The sequence below is a fragment of the Diachasmimorpha longicaudata genome, chromosome 4 (assembly GCF_034640455.1).
Source record: "Diachasmimorpha longicaudata isolate KC_UGA_2023 chromosome 4, iyDiaLong2, whole genome shotgun sequence".
NCBI lineage: Eukaryota > Metazoa > Arthropoda > Insecta > Hymenoptera > Braconidae > Diachasmimorpha > Diachasmimorpha longicaudata.
The window spans coordinates 11,504,199-11,522,504 of NC_087228.1; the positions used below are offsets into that span (position 1 = coordinate 11,504,199).

Below are 18,306 nucleotides of genomic sequence, written 5' to 3' on the forward strand. Positions count from 1 at the left end.
TGCATCCTCCTCTCATTTATCATTTTTAATGAATCCACTCGTTTTTTTATTACATTTGACAAATTATAATAAGCAAGTACAAGATATGATTATATAATTTTCAATGAACGATAAATGAATAATGACTCAATTGTAAGTCATGTATTTAGGAGTGGCTGAAAATTTAGCATAAGATTTAATAACTTTGCCAACGGCATCAAGGAAATCTTTTTCAGTAGCAACTTTGCGTCGAGCACGAATAGCATACATGCCAGCCTCAGTGCAAACAGATCGGATTTCGGCACCAGTGCTATTGGGACACAGACGTGCAAGCAATTCAAAACGAATATCTCGCTCGACACTCATTGAACGAGCATGAATTTTGAAAATATGGGTTCTTCCTTCCAAGTCCGGTAAACCAAATTCCACTTTTCTATCGAGTCTTCCAGGACGCATCAGAGCCGGGTCTAGAGTATCTGGTCTGTTGGTGGCCATCAAAACTTTGATATTTCCACGTGGATCGAATCTGAATAATCGGTATCATTTCATGAGTAAATTCTGCGCATATTAAAAAACAAAAAGAAGAAAAGAAAAACACAACAAATTACCCATCAAGTTGATTAATAAGTTCAAGCATTGTACGCTGAACTTCATTATCACCACCGGCTCCATCATCGAATCTAGCTCCTCCAATGGCATCAATTTCGTCGAAAAATATGAGACAAGCTTTCTTGCTTCTTGCCATTTCAAAAAGCTCCCTAACCATCCTTGCACCCTGATGCATCATACATTGCGAAAATAATTATTATAAAATAAGGAATTTTAATATGGTGAATGCAAAAACAACGTTGCGGACTTTACCTCGCCAACATATTTTTGAACTAACTCGGATCCAATTACACGAATAAAGCAAGCATCAGTTCTATTGGCCACTGCACGGGCACAAAGGGTTTTGCCTGTACCGGGAGGACCAAAAAGGAGTACACCTTTGGGAGGTTCAATACCAAGATTGACAAATTTCTCGGGCTGAAAAATCAATAGCGTTTACATAATTCGCGTGCATTAATTATTTTCGGGTAATAGCCAAACTCACATGTAACAGAGGTGTTTCAACAACTTCTCTTAGCTTCTCAATTTGTTCTTTACAGCCACCAACATCGCTGTAAGTTACATCAGGTTTTTCTTCAACTTGCATCATTGTTACGGTTGAATCAATTTTCGGTGGCAGTGGAATGTGTATTTGATATTTATTGCGATCCACACCAACTCTCATTCCTTCTTCAATATCAGTAGGGGCAACTAAATCAGCTAGATCAACAACAAATTTCGCGAATTGTTTCACATTAATTATATATTTGGGATCGTCTGAATCCGCATTAATAATCTTCGTGCAACGTGCAACTTGCAACGGTTGTTCATTCTGCAAAGTTTGTTTATCTGCGGCTAAATCCCATAAGGCAGGAGGTGCCAGTCCTGTATCTGATTCTTTGATGCCAGTTAATTCATTAACTCTCTTGATTATAGTCTGAATATCCTCTTCAACAGTTTTAATACTTTTTGTGTATTGTCCTTGACCCTATTGATTTTAGTTTAAAAACAATATTATCGATGAAAAAATGATCTTGGTCTAGGGAATTTATTGTACATATCAAAGTATTTATGGAAAATCACAACTCACATATGTCTTCAACAGCTGAATATCACCTTCGTCCAGAGCTAAATTATTATTTTTTTCATAAAGAATACAGATATAAGTATTTCAATAAAAAAATTGCCGTTTTTTCTTATGTTCCAAATTTGACAATGACAAGCAAATACTCACATTTAATTTCTTTTTCTTCCTTTTCATCGTCTCTAATTTTTCTCATATCATTGCCTAAATGATCTGGCATCCTGTCGCCGGGGTTGAGTTACGAATGTTTTGTAAAATGTACAGCTAAAATAGTTAGATTAATAACTTTGATGCTCGCTTTATAGGAAAAATTTTTAGGTTAATGGTGATGTGAGAATGAAATGCTAAAAATCGACGATGAATACGTATTTACAATTGAGAGCCAACACAATGTATATAGAAAACTAAAACTTTCAGGCGGATTTTCAAAAAAGTTGAATATTACGGTTGGTAAAACAGTATATAGGACCTCTTGACGCCCGTCAACACCTACCAAAGATTATGGGAGAGATTGAGAACGCTTCGGCAGTGGTGACAAGGGGGGGCTCCCAACCACAAAAGCTGTTGGAAAACCGCCTTTCTCATGGATTGTATCTCCCAAACTGGCCATATAGTGCCGCATTGGGTTACAATGAAAAATTGTCAATTTTAGTAAATTAATTGGCGATATATGTGCTTGAAATGATAGATTGGAATGTAAATTGTTTTTTTTTTTTCACAGTGAAAAATGACAAACGGTTATTATGCAGATAGATCTACCTTATCATTTGATATTTCTTCAACAGTAATGAATCTTCAAATTGATGTCTCGCGAAAGCGATACCCATTTTGTATTGTTTGGACACCCATACCAATTCTCACGTATGTTAATTTGCTGAAAACTATAGAAAATTTATAGCTATATCTATGCATAAATTGTAATTATGCTGATAACAGGTATTTTCTCCCAGTCATTGGACACATGGGTATTGCAACATCCATCGGGATCATCCGAGATTTTGATGGCCCTTACCATGTTTCTGAAGATCATATGGCTTTTGGTTGCCCAACAAAATATTGGCAATTGAATCATGTATTAGCAAAAGGTGGTGCGATAGGATGGGATAGTGCTGTGACAGAAGCTAGCGATATTTATAAAACCCGAATGGTTTGTAATGCTCCAATTTAGTGCTTTATCTTGATTTTTATAGTAAATGATGGCGGCATATTAATAAAATTAGATTTTAATTCATTGTCCTTTTCTTAGCATAATTTATGCTGCGATAACTGTCATTCTCATGTTGCGACTGCCTTAAACTTGATGGCATATAAAAATTCAAGCAATTGGAATATGGTTAAATTGGCATTGCTCATGCTTATCTATGGCAGATATGTCAGGTTCGATTCACAATCTATTAATATTAAATCATTCAATGAACTATTTTTATTTTTATAATATTTATATAACAAATTATTTCATGATTACAGCTGGCCAGGATTCTTGAAAACATGGTTGCCGTTCTTCACTATTATCGCAATTATTCTCATCTATTGTCTAGCCATATGAATTAAAAATCAATCACGACTACAGTGTGCCCTATTTATTATCATCATTCCAATTGACACGCCGGTTACCAAGAAAATTAGAAAAAAAAAGTCCAATAAATGTGTAATATTTACACAATATTCATTGTCATAAAGTATTGGAGAATGTGTTAAATCTCATTAAAAACAAGATCTGCTCAAGGAAAATTCTTATGAAGTGCCTGTTGCCATTTCATTAATTACACTAGTTTCTAATGAGAAATCATAATTATAATCTTCCTTTTTAATCCTCAATATGAATGAAAAAATTTCATGAGCTTGTACACTATCAATTTCAAGATAATTTTCAAATGTTTTGTTCAACTGAAATTTTATACTATGTAAATATTTTGATGCATCGCATAAAATATCCATTTGCGCAACATGGGATGGAAATGCTGATATATTTGCAGATTGATCTTGAGGAACAAAGGGATATAGCCCAAAGGATTTAATTGATGAATCATTTTCATGTGCTCCTACAATTGATGAAGGTGAATTGGTCTGCCTTTCTACAAGTATGTAATCATCGGCATGATTGGTTGATGGCGATGTATCTTCACCCGAATCGGGCGGTGAATCTTTGACTTTTTTCCTTCCAAATAACCACGACATGACGCTCTAAAATAGTAATAAGATAAATCTTTATGAAACAATAATAATAAGCAAATAAGGATATCTCTCTAACCTCACAAGAATCACAAAACCAGAAATTAACATGAGCAGAGAATTAAATATTCCCTGAATGTTCCTTGTACCAATTATATTTTTAAAATTCTTGAAGTATTTCACACGAAATATACTTTATAGTATTGTTAAATTTTGCTTCTACTGTCAGATGCGAATATGACACAAGCAACTTTTTTATTAACAACCTAACCCTGATCTTTCACATCGTTGAAACTACGTTAGTTTTGTCAAAGATAAGTTGTAAAAATGCAAAAAAAAATAAATTCAAGAAGATAGCACCGTACCAAATTGGGATCAAAAACATTATCCTAATTATCCCTAGCTGGATTCTCTAAACAACTCTTGTATTTTTGTGCACCGTTTTTCTACTTGGATTTATACATCCTCCTTTTATTGATTATCTATTCATTGCATTATGAGTTAATGTATCATATTATAGGTACTGCTTGTCGTTAAAAAATTAAAGAGGAGGAAAATGAATTTGACAGAAAGAATATTGGAATCAACAGATTAATAAGCATGATATGAAAATAGTTATGATAATAAAGAATAGTAAAAAAAAAGTGAGAGAAGGAAACACACCAATATGTTTAACCATACAACTACGTGAATCAAGTATGAGTTGGGGAGTTCTCTACATGTAGTGTATTCTACCGTCTAGTAATCTGTAGTGTTATGGTTGATGAATCCAGAGTTGGTTGGAATCAACCCTGTAAGCTTAAAAGTAATCTCATGATTTAAGTAGCTAATTGAATTCATTGGGAATGATATTGTATACACATTGATGTGTAGGAACACAAATATAAATTGAAAAAAAGCAATAGTAAGTGTAATAAGTAGTACAGAAAGAAAAATAACCTCTAGTGTTTCCAGTGACAAATTGTTCCAATGATCCACTGTATTTTTTAATCGCTAATGAACGACAATAAGTTAGAGTGAACAGCATATAACGCATGCGTAATCTGGTTGTGGGTGGCACTAGTGTGTTGACTATTTTGACGAAATAAAAACGAAAAAGTACACATACAATCTGCATTGTATTGAGTATTGAGGTAACAAAAAAGTGAGACCAAGAATAGGATATTGCGTATTCAGAAAAATAAACATTATAGTGAGCTATAAGTGTGAAAAATATGATAGTGAGAGACAGGTTTTCGTGGCTTTAGCTTCCTCATCAATGTATACTCGGGTATAACCTATGTAAGAATGGCTTGGTAGATATTATTAATGGCAATACTCACAGAAATTAGGTTATCGACTCTACTGTAATCGAGAACAATATGTTCCTGCGAACTGGATATTTACATTAGAAATCATACTCTACTTTTATTTTCCTTTGGCTTTTGATCTGCCAAGGGGAAGTAATAACAATAGACCTAGTGATTAATACTATTGGCAGGTACTGTTGTTTTTTATATCAGTTAAATTGTATTACATTATCAAATTAATGTTGTTGTTTAACTGAAGGCCTGCCAACGATGATTCCCAAAGAGGTAAACTCGAGTTTATCCGTTAGAATATTTGTTTCAATCACTTGTGTCCTTTGTTTTATCGTCGATTTCTATTAGTTTTAAACATTTATATTAATCAATTGAAGATCTCGTTTCATATATGAGAGAAAAAGAATGTCAGAACAATCGTATTACCCCCCCCCCCTCCCCACTTTTTAGGATTTTATTAAGAAAATTTCAACTATCTTTGTTGAATAGTTTGCACTAATCTACTCAAGTTAGTGAACTCTGCTTTAATATTCTTTACAATGTCTCAAAATCCAATAATGGAAATTCTCAGAATCGGATGACCTGTGAATGTACTTCTATCTTTCGCTCACTTTTTTTTGTTGCTTCTTCGTAAACTAGATATTTACAATTTCCTCAAAATACATCAAAGACATTGAATAAAAAATCTGACTTGTTATGATGTGCAATCAAAGTATAAAATCTAATTGATAAAGTCTATTTCATGAATATTTCATCATTCCATTAGTACCATGCATTAAATTGTGCAAATAATTTATTGTGATAAGAAGTAATAAATAAGTATGGTGAAAAATAGTAGTTGAAATGATGAAGAGTAATTTTTATTTAAATAAGCAGGAATTGGAAAAAAATAACATTAGTATGTGAACAAATAATTTTAGGCCACGTGGATGTCTGTGACGAACACTTAATTGTACCAGTGTATGTGTTGAAAGTGATTGGAAAAAGTTTGGCAGAAGGGGGCAGGTGATAGATGCAGCTCATGGTACTGTAATAATTTTATGGAATCATGTCGAGCGAACCACCGCCGGCAAACACCATTTCAGTAAAAGGTGAGAGCATCAATATAATCAATGATAATACTCTATGATCCAACAAGTTATGCATATTTGTTAACGTTACATGCGACATATTAATACTGCTCCAAGCCCCACAAACTCAATATAATCGCATTTTCATTTTTTTCACTGTTAAATTTTACCCAATTGATGTTTCTTATTCATCAAAATATGCGAGCTCAATGATTTTTCCATATCATCTATGATAAATGACTTATTTTTCAGCTCACTAATAGGTATTCGTTATCAAAATTATCTCATACTGTCTTTGTATTTTAAATAGTATGCATTTCTTGGAATTCAAGATTCTTCTCATACAATACAAAGAGACAATTGTCATTGTATAATGGCATTCTTACGCAATAATATGATTAGAATATACCAACATAGGGTATATGACCATAGCGACTTTATAAATAGAAAACTTGGTTACGCAGCTCTCTGTGTATTTACACGGACTTGCTACACCAATTTTACCTGTAAAACGCACCATAGTACTGGTAACGAACATCTGCATATACATATACATATTCAATTGGTGCTTGTGTTCCATTAAAAATATAAATTTTTGAAAAAACGGAGAATATTATATGAAATGGAGAAACTTTCAATCATAGAATAGACAATTTATTTCTATAATATTATTATATGCATTACATATTACTTTACATGTATCTTTGGAGCAAGAGGATAACTGAACTTTCGAGTTCCCATGGCAGTATTGACCTCTTATATTTATGTAATATCCAATTGTTTTTTCTTCTTTCTGTTGTTATTCTTAATTTTTAGTTTTTCAAATCAACACATAATTTTTATAAATTGTCCCAATTGGAAGAGAAAATATTTTACATTTGAATAGCTCCATAGTGTGTAGAAAGGAGTGTTGCTGTGGTTCATTTAAAATATTCGTCCTATCTGTTCGTCCACTTTCTGGAGTTTTTGATTTGAAAGGTCAAGGTTGTGGGACGATGGTGGATTAACGATGGACGCAGGCGCTAACGATGGAATATGTATTTTATAATCATAAGATGTTAACATACGACATCATTGCCAATTATTATTTTTATTTATAAAGAACAATTATTATAGATTTATATATACCCGGGTTATTCCGTCTTTCTTCATTATTCTTGCAACCTTTGATTATATTAAGAGCTGTAGTAAAGAAAACCTATTGAATTTTGAGCGATGGGAAAAAAATGTTTTTAAAATGTTTATGCAAAATTTAAAAACACCCAATAATTAATAGTAGTAAGTAAATCTCGGGAGTAAAGGTGAAAAACGCCATCACTAACCTAGTCCAATGAATGAGCTAGAGCATTTATGTTTTTCAAAAGGTCACCTTTAGTTTAGAAAGGGAATGAAAAAAGATATTAGTGTAGGTGCCAGTTGATGACATAGGGATTCGATAGAACAACTAGTGAGGATAAAGATTATTTATAGCGACGGCAATCCTCTACTACTCCGCTCCTCCCACGAAAATCTTTGTACTATAAATAGTATTTACCCGAGCCAAGCTCAGCTTGTTATAGCATTCTACCCACGCCCTTCCCTGTCAGTGGTAGTACGACGCGTGTACAAAGGTGGATAAGAATAGATGCGCGATCACACTGGACTTCAAGGGCTTTAAGTAAGTCTTGAAGTCGATCGACAACCTGTTTTCTTGGGCATCACAAATTCAATTTCCATTATATTAGATGAGATTTTCATCCTTCGTTAATTCTCGAATTGTCTACAATATTTATTGATGATTTAGTTTCCTACCTTCTTATTGATGTAATAACATCATTTATATGTAACCTTCAATATTTAAGTTTTAAATTGTTAATGAGTGAATAGTCATTTCGTCGCTAGTAGGGGCAGTGAGAAGAGAAAAATACAAATAGACATTAGCTTTATCATTTTTCAAGTATCGGTTATCATCAATGTTGAAAGCATTTTTTTGAGAATAGTTTCAATAATTTTCAACAATTCGTTATATTTACTCAATAGAGACGCCTGAAAAATTGGAAAAACATTCGTCAATTGTTTATGATTTGCCAATATTTTATATGATTATTCTTTTCTAATTTTTATTTTGTGATTATTATCCCTAATTACGCAATAATTGGTTATAAATAAACGCAGATGATAATATCAGTGATAACGGTGTACTCTTTTCAGTATTTGTGGAATAACTGTTGCGTATTTGAGAAACATTGACGTTTCGCGATGAATAAATTCATACTGCAATGCGAATGCTTCGGAAAATTATGTAATGATTATTATGACGCCATATCTCACAATAAATCTACAATCAATAAAGTATACATCTCAATATTAATATTAATATTTTTTTCATTGAGTCGGATATGAATTGGAGTGAGAAAGAATTACTTGGTAGACTTAATTACCATTACAAAGTGAAATAATAGATCATCACTGGTTCTATACTCACGATAAAGCCACTAAATAATATTAGAATTGATCAGTTAGTAATAGCATAACAAACACATGAACAAACAAACAAAAACAAAAAAATGTAGTAGCAGATGGGTAGGTGAGGTTCTAAAAATATTGCTCGTACCTCATATCGAGCGATGAGATAAAAATAGACACATGACGATATGTATCTTGTCTGTGTGGGTTGGAAAACTTCCCTTGCTTAGAAATGTTTTGCTTAATGTGCATATTATTACGCAGAAATAGCAATATATTATAACTGTGGAAAACAACAATTATATACCTAATCCCCATGAAATTAATAATTTCTAATGCCCAATTGGTTCTTGCGTATGAATTCTTCATAATTAGCATTTCAGTGATAATGATCAATTGACCATTTTCAATTTCATATTGTGTTATATTTTTATGCATATGCATTGAGAATCATTGTGACGGTATGATAGACGAAGTCAGGCAAGCATGGACACAACAAAGCCAGAGCACGCTATAAATAGAAACATTTCCTCCTTCTCCTCCTTCTCCTCCTTCCTCTCCTGTCTCTCCCCTCCCCGTTCCTTCGCTTCGTTTGTCGCTGAATTAACTTCTAGAAATCCCACATCGTGGCGCTAGTTACATTTACGAGGCGCCAAAGGTTCACTGTGAAAAAGACAACACAATTTACTCCATAACAGTTATCGGTCATTCTTGTTCATCAACGAATAAACATAATACATGTATTGTATTGGACTATGTTTTTCTTTTTAAATGAAAATAATAACTTGACAGATATGCATGTTCTTCATATGTTTATATGATACAATTGTGTAACCCATGATATGATAATTTAACGGGAATTTTTCCTAACATTACGGAAACAGTGAATGGTTATCGCCTGAATTTGTTTAAGAGAATATTACGATCAGTGTACCGAATCAACCAAAATGATTCATCATATGTGTGCTCATAAAAAATTATGACGCTATTCTTCAAATACTCAATATGAAAATAAGTGAATGAGAGTCAACATCGAAGTGTAAATTTTTTGCTCATTCATTCACTTTACCTACATATTATGATATAGCGCGGAAATTGCAATTTAAGTGAAAATCTCACCTGGGAATAGAACTTTATTGTAATGAATATAAAGATGTTTTACACTAGGAGTAGAATGGGCTCATACAATATGATAATTGATATTATAGAGATAATTATTCTGTATGACCTATTGATTATCAACGCCCATTAATTTCTCCGAGATAATGTGATGATATATTTTTCTAATAAAATCTTATCATGACAATGACAGACAAGTACACCACAATAATTATTTGGAATTTTCATTCTTTTTCGCAAGTAAATTATTCAACTATTCAATGAAAAATGAAAAAAAAAACATATTATAATATTGTCATGTGTCTATTTATTAAATTGATCAGAATATATTGATATACAACTCTAGATGTGAGTTCAATAGTCTCAAGTACATAATAGTTTCAACTGGCTATCAATTGTTGGGGAATCGTTAAGACAGTTGTGAGGAGACGGCTATGTCGAAAACACCTGTTGTTTCGTAGAGCCTTCATATGTTCTTACAAAGTCATTTCATTATTACTCTAGGGATTGTAGAGGAGAAAAACTCTTAAGATAAGTTTATTCCACAATGTATTCCGATCCATTTACTAAAGTTGTCCCGAATTTATTCTCATGTAAATTAGAATTCGTATAAAAATATTATTAGTGATTAATAACAATTTTTTTTGGCTGCCTTTTAAATCTATTGTCTCTTCTTATACTCAACAACTCCACTGAAGTATTTTTCAATTGCTTAGACAGAGTTGAACATGAATCAAGTCATCGTGTTGTGTTATGATGTTTTTATAGCCAAATGACACGGTATGATAATTGGAATGAATAATTCTCGAAATTTTTAATTTTCATTGCTCAGGAAAAAAAAGAATAATTAGCTTTTTGACCTTCGAAATGTTTTCATGATTATTATGACCCACGTGCATAACGTCCTCACAGACGTCTGATACAGTCCAGAATTGCCAACACAGAATTTCTATATTTAACATCCACTTTTGATCACTCTAGCTAGACATATTCTGCGAGGAAATATATTAAAATCTACTCGAGTAATGAAGTATTGTTCACTTACCTGATAATTATTTGAATATTTATGTTTATTAAAAGACACCATTATTACTACCTAGTTTTCAATTTTCGTCAATTAAGAGAATAACAGGTTGTGAAACCTAAACGAAGGATAGTTTCGAAATGCAAATGTAGCAATAGAATACTCTCTTTTAATATAGATTTCATTTGAATATTTGGCTTTGCGGAATGCAGTACTACTATGCGGTTACTTTGAATATAGCTCAGAATTGTCTCTTTTTAAAATCATCAAAATCTATGATAAAGATGAAGTCGGTGAAATTTATAACTGTGCAAGGATCAAAAGTTGCATTTAATGTTCGAAAAAAAATCATCCGTAAATATCATTCTATACATAGAATTAAGCATCTATTATTAGAAATCGGCCACTCGCCAAAAATATATGATGTCGGCAACCAAAAATTTTCCCCAGCTTTAGCGAGCTTAAATCCTACATTTCCTTTTAAATGTCTATTATCACGTCTTGGCGGACCTACAAAAAAACCCATATTTATTTGTTTCAATTTGTTTCAGAAGACCTAGGCTATAGAAATATTGAAATCACATCAGCGTTCTCCCACCTGCCCCAAAAAGGTAAATTTATTAATTTGTCAGTTAAAAATTGAGATCGTATGGGCTTAGTTACGATTATTTGCTGCTTTTAAATTATGAATGTTAATAAAAGAATTTGTTTTTTTAAACATGATATTTTTCTGATAAATTGTTTGTACATCACTATAAGTGCAAATAATTATAGTAATTCTGGAGCAACCTGTTAGAGTGTATAAGCAACTAGAAATATCCACAGAGTTACGAAACATGCAATTATGTAAATTTTATTACTCTTTGATGTGGAAAAAAATATATTGACAATATTTAAAAGTACTTTAATATTTATTATCAATATTATCATGAAGACTAATATCTCAGATGATATTGTAAATAGGTATCACTCAGTTGTGTACGCATAAGAGTATTCCATTAATAATCGTCATTTTCTTCAATTAGTACTGAATGATATTTTATAGAGGCTCGATTTTTTTTCATATACTGTACATGCATTGCTATCTATTTATCAAATTATAAATTATTATTAATTGAGCAATGCTAATTAAATTACTTATATTCTCATTAATAAATGGAATTGCACACCTTATAAGTCTATTTGAATCGGAAATTATGGAGAATTTGTTTAGAAATGGCAAGAGATACTCCTGGCTCACCAATGTCTCGACCACGTGACCTTGTGACAAGTGGAGCTACTGCTACCCTAACATCTGGAGCTTATCGTACTTCAACCAATGATGCGCAAACTCTACATGGGCATGCTCTGCAGCAGAAGATACTTGAGGTAATGTAAATCTCAATGCAGATTATCATTAGCATTTAATTGTATTTTTGTACAAAATAAATAATAAATATGTATATATATATATGCATATATATATAAATAGCTAGTGTACTACGGCAATGGATAACAAAAGGTTAATCTGTTTGGCTGAATAACATAAGAGTAAAGAACAGTAACCTTAAGGTATCTGGGTTTGGTTCCAGCTACAGCAGCATCATCAGCTTCAACAACAAATTTTGCGACAACAGTATCAAGCCCAAGAACGCCAGTTAGCGGAAATGCATGAACAGCAGATGCACCAGTTGAAGGTATATTTCCATTGTTTAGTGAACAATTTACATTACTGGAGACGTTGTAACGATATTCACGTTATAAAATTAATTTATCAGCGTACTTTCCTGTATCTAATTAATTAATGCATATTTTAATTATACTATTGGCAGCTATGGGAACAACAGAAGCAATTGGAAGAACAAATGAGAGAAAAGGAAAGAATCGAAGCTCTTAGAAAGAAAGATAAGCACGATCACAGTGCTATCGCATCTACAGAAGTCAAACAGCGGCTTCAGGTATGATAATTAAAGGGATATAAATCAGTGGCATTTAATATGTATATTTTTAATATATGATCTTGGACATTCATTGAACACATTTTTTTCTTCAAGAGTTTTCTCGTTAATAAAAAACAGAGAGAAGCGGCAGCTGCCGCTAATGGTGGGCTCGCTGGAACTCCAGGATATAAGAGTTGGTATGTCAAATCAGTAATGAAATAAAAATTATTATCAGGTAAAAAAATGTAATTATCATCAGTAAGATGATCGATTGTTTTCTTTTAATCTGTAGGTTGCAATCTCAGTCAGAAACCACTAGTGCATCAAATACAACACATCCCTATCGTATGCCACAAATATTGCAGGACAAATTTGGTGATGACTTCCCGTTAAGAAAAACAGGTAATAATCGATACTTTATAGTGATAATTCTCCTTTCTTTTTTTTCCCTCTGTCCTCCAAGAGTGGCTCATTTCCCTCAGCATTTTTTCTGTTTTTTCGTGTCAGTCAAGTTGCTTACTAAAGCATGAAAATGACACCGTCATAACTTATTGTTCCTAAAAAAATCTTGTCAATTGACAAAAAGAAGTTGATAAATTTTCAATGTTACAAAAATACCATATATGTATAAAAATTTCAATCGTCATTATGCATAATTGTTTTAATGGCATATTGAAAGAAAAGTTTTGACGATGTGTTTATGCAGTGTGGACTTATACATCTTCACGTCAAGCAAAATCAAACTTCTAAAGAAAAAACAAAATTGGTTGTATATCAACTACACATGCATATGTTTTTATATTGGCTAGACTTGAAGATTTTGTATCCGTTTGTATCACGTTTTTTTTATCTGGTATGATAACTAACACTGGCTGAATTGGCCAGCCTCGGAGCCAAACCTGCTCAAGGTACGACTAAAGCAGCGCGTCATCGAGCGGAATATGGCAGCAGCAAGGAATTCACCGCTGACAGCCCGACGAAAGGATCGATTACTGTCGCATCTTAAACGGAAATCACTCCTAGCAAGTATGTTCCTCCTAAATATAGTACATACATTATTTGTAAAAATTATAAAGTCAATACAAATCTGTATCATAATAAGTCGTATAATTGTTAGAAATGATAAAAGGTATTCACTGCAGTTTGTTCATTCTCTAATTAAAAAATTCATCGAGTCTATAAAATTCCGTGAGAAGATTTTTGGATTATCATTATATTTTTTCAACTTTTATTTTGCACTGACTGGCTCAATTTTTTATTGATCCAATATTTTTCTCTTTGATAGGAATGAATAAATGGATGTATTATTATTATTATTATTATTATTATTATTATTATTATTATTATTATTATTATGTTTCATTTGTTTTTATGGTTGTTGTTGTTATTGTTGTTGTTGTTGTTGTTGTTGTTGTTGTGGTGGTTGTTGTTATTGTTGTCGTTCTTGTCGCTGCTGATTTTCTAAAATTTACTTTTTTCCAAGCCAGTTTACTATAGATAAATGCATGAAAATAATCACCGTTACGTTATTTGGAGAATCAATTTGAGATTTATGTTTTTTTTCTCTGAATTTTAAGTTAAAAGAAGAATCAATGCTCAAAGAAGAATATACATATGTCAATTGAGATTTCACATATATTGTTATATATAAAAAGTAATTGATGACAATTATTTGATAATTAGATTCAGTGAGTAATCCCGAATCTGGACCTAATTCCCCACCGACTGGGAATAATCCGCAGTCGAGCCCCACAGCTGGAAGTAATACACCGATACAAGAGGTATAGTAAAAATTATTCCAATTTTATTATTACATTATTAAATAATAGTTGAATAATTGAATAATCTTATATGATGTGACTCTGTAATAGGAAAATGAAAATACTCAATATGGAGGTCCATTAACAAGTAGCAGTCAACAAGGCAGTTTGTCGGACCTTTCGCTATTCAGCTCACCGTCGATGCCAAATATATCATTGGGTAGACCACATGTACAATCCAATTCGTCTTCGGTAAATTTTGTTTACTTTGTTTGCTATAATGCGAAGAAATATTATTAAATTCTATTATTGTTGTTAGAGTGGAACAAAATTGGCCCCTGTTTCGGAGGCCGAAGTTCGTGCTGCATTTACAGCACGTCTAGGAATGCCACTAACCGGTCAAATGCTACCGGGTACACTACCCTTCTATCCTTCATTGACCGTGATAGAAGGAGAACCAGCGTACATTCACAAACAAATGCAGAGCTTGGAACAACAGAGTTCACGACAACATTTGGTTTATCATAATACTCCTATAACTGATACTCAAGTAGCTCATGCCAGATTGCATAAGGCTGGTCATCGGCCTTTAGGTAGTATGTTCACTGACTTTGTCATTTTATTCCTACAATAGCCGCACATTAGTTGTATTGGACAATGTTATAAAAACCAACAATTTAATAAAAATATTGGAATTCACAGGTAGAACACAATCCGCCCCACTTCCATTGGGCCATCCAATGCTTCAAGGTAATATAATGGCACCACCCACCCATTATGAAGAATATTTAACCGAAAAACAACTACATGAGCAGCAACAGGCACACAATTATCTCAAACAGCAAATTCGTCAAACTGTACTTACTAGAGTTGGATCCCGTGCTGGTCAGGCAAGCCAACTTGATGAGACAGTCGAAAGTGAAGAATCCGAAGTGATTGACTTGACAGGAAAAAAAGAAATACAATCGGAAGAGAGTGAAATATCAAAGCAGCAAAAGGATCGAGAACAATTTCTACAACAACAGAGGGATTTGATGATGCGTCATACACTTCAGCTTAATGAAACATCAACTTATATCGGTAATCGGTGCAGTAGTGGTAGTGGTGGTGGTGGTGGTGGTGGTGGTGGTGGTGGTGGCGGTAGTGGTGCTAGTGGTGCTAGTGGTGCAGGTGTTGGTGTTGGTAGTGGTGGGAATAGTAGTAGTTGTAATAGTGGTGGTAATTGTAGTAGTAACAATAGTGGTGCCGGTACCAGTAGTGGTGGCGTACATTTGGGCAGACCATTATCTAGAGCTTTATCCAGTCCTCTTGTGCACTTAGGTAACTATTTAAATTATTCAATAATTATGATAAAACTTTAATAATTGGGATATAAAAAGGACCTCAAGCAGCCAGTACAGAAGTCTTTACTCATGGATCACCACATCGTCCCACAACTGGACTTGCTTATGATCCGCTGATGCTTAAGCATGCCTGTGTTTGCGGAGAGACTGTTCGGGGTCATCCGGAGCATGGTGGTAGGCTACAAAGTGTCTGGGCTAGACTTTCTGAAACTGGATTACTTCAACGATGTGATCGCATACGATCTCGCAAAGCTACCCTTGAAGAAATTCAGTCGTGCCATAGTGAAGCTCATGCACTTCTTTTTGGTAATAATTTTTGATATTTTTCTCTTGTAAGAACAGTCATAAATTCATTTTTACTTTTAAATTATGTAAAATAATAATATTGTATTACTGTGTACAGGTACCAATCCATTGAATCGGCAAAAATTGGATATGTCAAAACTTTCTCAATTACCAATCAAAAGTTTTGTACGACTGCCATGTGGCGGAGTTGGTGTTGATTCTGATACAACGTGGAATGAACTACATACAGCGCCGGCAGCACGAATGGCCGTTGGCTGTGTGGTTGATTTAGCTTCCAAAACTACAATCGGTGATATAAAAAATGGTTTTGCTGTTGTCAGACCTCCAGGACATCATGCAGAAACAAATCAAGCGATGGGTTTTTGTTTTTTCAATTCCGTTGCTATTGCCGCTAAATTATTACAGCAGAAATTGAATACCAGAAAAATTCTCATAGTTGATTGGGTAAACATATTTTCATTCATATCTAATTTAATAGGCCAATAAAAAAAAAATCTACTCTGCAACGCTGTGTATAAAGAAAATTTTTAAAAGTTATTAATTACGTTGACTGATCATTGGTCATTTTATATTAATAATTTTTGTTTTCTTTCCATTAGGATGTCCATCATGGAAATGGTACCCAACAAATGTTTTACGACGATCCACGTATTCTCTATCTGTCAATTCATCGACACGACGATGGTAATTTTTTCCCAGGAACTGGTGGATCAACTGAATGTGGTGTAGGCGATGGTCTTGGATATAATGTAAATATTTCATGGTCTGGTGGATTGAATCCACCAATGGGTGATGCTGAATATCTTGCAGCTTTCCGTACAATTGTGATGCCAATTGGAAAGGAATTCAATCCCGATATTGTTATTGTATCGGCTGGTTTCGATGCAGCTATAGGACATCCCGCTCCATTAGGTGGTTACAAAGTTAGTCCAGCTTGTTTTGGAAGAATGACACAGCAATTACTTGAACTTGCTAATGGAAAAGTTGTACTTGCATTGGAGGGTGGTTATGATCTAGCTGCCATTTGTGATTCAGCGCAAGAGTGCGTACGTGCATTATTGGGTGATGAAATTACCCCTATTAAAGAAGAAGAATTAACAAGAGTACCGTGCCAGAATGCTGTTGACACATTACAAAAAACTATTGCAATACAAATGTCACATTGGCCATGTGTCAAATTGACTGCGCATGTTGTTGCTACAAGTGCATTACAGGCAAGTCAGAAAGAACATGATGAAACTGATACAGTATCTGCCATGGCTTCATTGTCCATGCAACAACCGACAAATCTTGCAAGTACTCCAGAACATTCTCGTCAAGTTTCGGAAGAACCAATGGATGAGGACGAAGCCAAATGAATGACATACAATACAAGACGTTCATTAAATACTGATCGACCAAGTTGATCATTGAAATTTCAACACGGAGTGAAATTAGCTATGCACACTATTCACAATAATGTGTCCGGGCTACATTAGATGGATGAAAAAATCTTATTATGATTATTATTATCTTTGTAATGTTTATCATTGTAATAATTACACACACACACACGCTCTCGTGTATTTATATACGATGCCCTCCATTTTCGAGATGTCGACGGAATTGCCTCAATGTTTACGGCTGGGCCGTAAAAGTCGTAATTGAATAAGGGAGCGAAAAACCATCTATGGAGAAACAATAACAACTCGTAGATGTAAATTTATATTGTTTTTCAATTTTCAGTAATGGATCGCCCATTGTAACGACTAAAAGTCATATATTTCTTCAATGGGTCAATTGTTAAATTTGATTAATTTTGCTATAAAGAAGATGGAAATTGATGGAATATTTTTTTGAATGAAAACTAATATTGATATAAGAAATCATAACAGGGAGATCGGAGAAATTAATATGAATTTGTGGTTTTATAAATATTGAACTTGCATAATTCATATTTTTACGCCCCAACGAAGCTTTGAGGTATATTGATTAATAACATGTAATTTAACAAAGAAATTCATTATTAAAAGCATTGATCAACGAAATTATGATTTTTAAATAATTTCTTTTTATTCACTATGGATATCAATTTTTTTTCAATCTTTCATAACGTCATTATTTGTGTCAAATATCTCTGAAGAATAGAATTCATTTTCTGTCGGTCGTGGTTCATTAAACTTGATATATTGATTTATGTTTTATATATTTAGGGCA

The 18,306-nt window shown here is 33.3% G+C and overlaps 4 protein-coding genes across 21 annotated transcripts; 2 read left to right on the plus strand and 2 right to left on the minus strand.

Annotated features, from left to right (window-relative positions):
* Positions 1-10: 10 nt before the first annotated feature.
* Positions 11-4,890, minus strand: LOC135161501 (26S proteasome regulatory subunit 7). 3 transcript variants are annotated; one of them, XM_064119140.1, is made up of 9 exons: positions 4,763-4,890; positions 2,411-2,532; positions 2,145-2,253; positions 1,802-1,915; positions 1,658-1,695; positions 1,073-1,555; positions 841-1,005; positions 588-754; positions 11-505 (listed from the first exon to the last, which is right to left on the minus strand). In XM_064119140.1, exons 4-9 carry the CDS (start codon positions 1,869-1,871, stop codon positions 127-129), a joined length of 1,302 nt encoding a protein of 433 aa, XP_063975210.1. In that variant the 5' UTR covers positions 1,872-1,915; positions 2,145-2,253; positions 2,411-2,532; positions 4,763-4,890; the 3' UTR covers positions 11-126. The 3 variants fall into 3 exon arrangements, with proteins under 3 accessions (XP_063975210.1, XP_063975211.1, XP_063975209.1); XM_064119141.1 differs by lacking the exon at positions 2,145-2,253; XM_064119139.1 differs by lacking the exons at positions 2,145-2,253; positions 2,411-2,532; positions 4,763-4,890 and having other exon boundaries at positions 1,802-2,041.
* Positions 2,212-3,218, plus strand: LOC135161508 (transmembrane protein 222). The gene is made up of 4 exons (XM_064119156.1): positions 2,212-2,512; positions 2,588-2,798; positions 2,898-3,028; positions 3,119-3,218. The coding sequence occupies exons 1-4, from the start codon at positions 2,379-2,381 to the stop codon at positions 3,195-3,197; spliced, it is 555 nt and encodes a 184-aa protein (XP_063975226.1). The 5' UTR covers positions 2,212-2,378; the 3' UTR covers positions 3,198-3,218.
* On the minus strand, positions 3,060-3,829 carry LOC135161510 (uncharacterized). The gene has a single exon (XM_064119158.1). The coding sequence runs from the start codon at positions 3,827-3,829 to the stop codon at positions 3,386-3,388; it is 444 nt and encodes a 147-aa protein (XP_063975228.1). The 3' UTR covers positions 3,060-3,385.
* On the plus strand, positions 4,331-17,663 carry LOC135161497 (histone deacetylase 4). 16 transcript variants are annotated; one of them, XM_064119117.1, is made up of 16 exons: positions 4,331-4,727; positions 6,045-6,215; positions 11,334-11,393; positions 11,996-12,150; positions 12,354-12,458; positions 12,594-12,719; positions 12,816-12,898; positions 12,994-13,103; positions 13,587-13,727; positions 14,385-14,482; positions 14,573-14,713; positions 14,781-15,057; positions 15,164-15,541; positions 15,841-16,110; positions 16,208-16,554; positions 16,710-17,663. In XM_064119117.1, the coding sequence occupies exons 2-16, from the start codon at positions 6,173-6,175 to the stop codon at positions 17,466-17,468; spliced, it is 3,093 nt and encodes a 1,030-aa protein (XP_063975187.1). In that variant the 5' UTR covers positions 4,331-4,727; positions 6,045-6,172; the 3' UTR covers positions 17,469-17,663. The 16 variants fall into 16 exon arrangements, with proteins under 16 accessions (XP_063975187.1, XP_063975189.1, XP_063975185.1 ...); XM_064119119.1 differs by lacking the exon at positions 4,331-4,727 and adding an exon at positions 4,823-4,956; XM_064119115.1 differs by lacking the exon at positions 4,331-4,727 and adding an exon at positions 4,964-5,104.
* Positions 17,664-18,306: the final 643 nt, after the last annotated feature.